At 45.2% G+C, this 3,140-nt stretch overlaps 1 protein-coding gene across 1 annotated transcript; it reads left to right on the top strand.

Moving 5' to 3' along the window:
• The first annotated feature begins 134 nt into the window (after nucleotides 1-134).
• LOC106819389 lies at nucleotides 135-2,566 on the top strand. Its single transcript, XM_014824032.1, has 3 exons — nucleotides 135-207; nucleotides 955-1,151; nucleotides 1,773-2,566. The coding sequence occupies exons 1-3, from the start codon at nucleotides 173-175 to the stop codon at nucleotides 1,859-1,861; spliced, it is 321 nt and encodes a 106-aa protein (XP_014679518.1). The 5' UTR covers nucleotides 135-172; the 3' UTR covers nucleotides 1,862-2,566.
• Nucleotides 2,567-3,140: the final 574 nt, after the last annotated feature.

Below are 3,140 nucleotides of genomic sequence, written 5' to 3'. Positions count from 1 at the left end.
GAGAGAGAGAGAGAGAGAGAGAGAGCGAGAGAGAGAGAGAGAGAGAGTGGGAGAGAGAAAGTCGAGAAGTCGAAAGAAGAGGAGAACGCAGAGGAGGAGCTGGAGCTCATATTGCCAGTTTGTGTTCTAGTTCACAAGTGAAGGCTACACAAAGGAAGATGTCCTTGAGCTAATGACCAGGGACGACCTTGCACGACTTCGTCTCAGGTACCGTATACCAGCGACAAAAATACACGGGAGCGGCGAGCGATTTCGCTCCCGTCAGCTTTCAAAGCGCTCTGATAACAACAATTTACGAGAGCGAACATTTTGGAAGCTACGAGAAAAAATCGCTTTGGCCAAGCTTAAAATAGCTCTCCTAAACAAAATTACGAGAGCTCTTTTTTTCATACAAAATCAAAAAAGAGCTCTCGTAATAAAAAAAGTATTTTTTAGGCTGCCGTATACGCCATATTTTTCGCGTACAGATATTTTCGCGAATTCAGATTTGACGGACAATTTCGCGAGTGGTTAATTTCGCGGTCGGTGAATTATGCATTATTCGGTATTATTCCGTATGAATTATTCGTGTGTTGTTATTTTCGCCGTCGGGGACGCGTTCGCGAAATTCGCGAAAATTAAACCACTGCGAACTATACAGCGTATACAGTAAACAACACTGTTGTTCATGCGCACATCATCCGTAGCAATAATTCATGTGTTTTACTCTTAGTAATCTAATAGATTCTATGTAGCGACTACTGGCAACTCATCATCATCATCATCATCATCGTCGTCGTCGTCGTCATCATCATCATCATCATCATCATCATCATCGTCATCATCATCATCATCATCATCATCATCATCACCATCATCATCATCATCATTATTATAATCATTTTTATCACAGTAACTGCAAGCTTCTTCATGTATGTATTCCGAGCATGTATTGGCAAATGTTGCGTGTTGTAGGGGTGGCTACAACTGTAAGATATGGCGTACAATACTTGAGCATCGCTACCAGGACAAGTGGCTAGAGAACACCATGTACCGACCACCGCCACCTGGCGGTGAGATTAAAGGTGCGCCGGGACACGGTGAACAGCATCCTGGCATGAATCGGCAACGCGCCCAATCACAGTCAGCCATCATGCATCTTCCTCCGCGAGGTGAGATAAATAACGCAACATCTATTGCCACATATATTACCGACATATCAAATTGTATCCTACACATCAAATTGTATGTAAGTCAAATATATATGTACAAGTATGTATTGTAATGGCTGTAACATGTATGTAACATACGTGGAAATAAAGAAATTATTAATAAAAAAATAAAAATAAACGCAACATCTCGGTCTAAAGCATTTGACGCCACTAGGCAGATGTTACTAAGCATAGTCTGTTACTCCTATTACTGATTTACTGGGGCAGATAACATGCAAGTATTAGGAGAATCATTTAAATTATCATACAAGCACCAAAATTGGCACATATATCCACCATGGGCTGCTTATTCATAAAAAAAACGTTAGCCATGCGAAAATCCAAGATGGCCGCCATTTTCCAAGATGGCCGCCATTTTCCAAGATGGCCGCCATTTTCCAAGATGGTCGCCATTTTCCAAGATGGTCGCCATTTTCCAAGATGGCCGCCATTTTCCAAGATGGCCGCCATTTTCCAAGATGGCCGCCATTTCTGGTATGATATTTTATTAAATCTTTATATAACATTTGCTTTAATATTCTACTATTGCTTGTTTTGCGGTTTTCTCTCTCGCCGGGACAGTTCCTGCTTCAGGAGTGAAGCCAGAGAGTCTATCAACGAGAAGGAGAAGTCGCGACGACCCGCCACGCAAGAAACCCGCCGAGCCGTAACTGCAGCTTCCGCGATCAACCCGTCGAGCCGTAACCAAGGCGACTGCGATCTGCCGAGCCGTAACCAAGGCGACAGCGAGCTGTAACCAAGGCGACAGTGAGCTGTAACCAAGGCGACCGTAACCAAGGCGACAGTGAGCTGTAACCAAGGCGACAGCGAGCTGTAACCACGCTCCCGACCGCAATCGCGCCGTCGCGCGGTAGCCGCAGCGATCGACCCGCGGAGTTATAACTTATAACTTAGTAACCATAGTGACAGCGTTCGACGTGCGGAGTCGTAACCATGGCAACCGCGATGGACCCGCCGAGCCGTAACCACGGAAACGAGGATAGACTCGGCGTAGTACCGAGTAACCGTGGCGACCGTCGTTGTAGTGTGGGTGTAATCCGACTCCAGCTCAGATTCACGATTGCTGGTGTCAGCGTGAGGTCCGCAGTCAGCGTAGAATGCACTGGTGCTTGTCCAGTAGATCAGGTATGAATGAATACAGTACACCGGTAGATCAGTTGCTTCTGTGTTAGGCTGCTGTCATCTGTAACCGCTATGTTGACTCGTCTAGCTCAACATGGCGGTGTTGGTCGTTAACTTGACGGTCGTCCGATCACTAGATGGCGCTCCGACCACTAGATGGCGCGCATTTGTTGTTTGCCGTGCAGATGCGCTCGTGAGAATTGCGTGCTAGGTCACCACCCTCGTCAGTGCACGTGTACCAAGTTGTGGGTGATAAAGTACTATATAACAATCATATTCTTTCGCTTGAATCTAGATCAAACAATTTAACTGTATTTGGCGCCCTTACCAATGGGTTCCGTCTCTATGTCAAATTTTCGTCTACCACAAAATAAGCCGAATTTACAAGACCTGTACTAAACACAAGGCGCGACTTAAGAGTCCACTAGAGGTCACTACAGGCTCAAAAGTCATGTGACGGATTTTCCTTAAACTGCGAGGAAACGATTAGCCCGAATATAAATAAATGTTGCTACATGAGTTCTTATGTTTTCTTTTCACCCTAGGGTAACAATAAGGGCAGTCCAGTACAACTATCGAACTATGCAGTCTTGAACGCGGCTAACCCCATGCAGCAAATGGGAATCAGGTGCGAATGAAATTCGTGACATGATGACCACTTCAACTGGGGTAGGGGTACCTCCTTGGCCCGCCGCCGAGGTAACAAAAGCTGCTAAAATCTTGCCAATATTCTAGCCAAATTTAAAAGTCTTTGAACCAATAGATCCTTATTGAAATTTGCTAGGCATACTGATTAACAACACGTAT

The sequence above is a fragment of the Priapulus caudatus genome, unplaced genomic scaffold, assembly GCF_000485595.1.
Source record: "Priapulus caudatus unplaced genomic scaffold, Priapulus_caudatus-5.0.1 Scaffold3324, whole genome shotgun sequence".
Taxonomy (NCBI): Eukaryota; Metazoa; Priapulida; class Priapulimorpha; order Priapulimorphida; family Priapulidae; genus Priapulus; species Priapulus caudatus.
Note: the sequence above shows the minus strand (reverse complement) of the source record. Positions and strands in the feature narration are given on the sequence as shown.

Bases quoted from the DNA above. Each gene is read 5' to 3' on its own strand.
- LOC106819389 (XM_014824032.1), top strand. From the start codon at position 173: ATGACCAGGGACGACCTTGCACGACTTCGTCTCAG. The intron at 208-954 runs GTACCGTATACC...TGCGTGTTGTAG, and splicing joins CTTGCACGACTTCGTCTCAG to GGGTGGCTACAACTGTAAGA. The intron at 1,152-1,772 runs GTGAGATAAATA...TCGCCGGGACAG, and splicing joins CATGCATCTTCCTCCGCGAG to TTCCTGCTTCAGGAGTGAAG.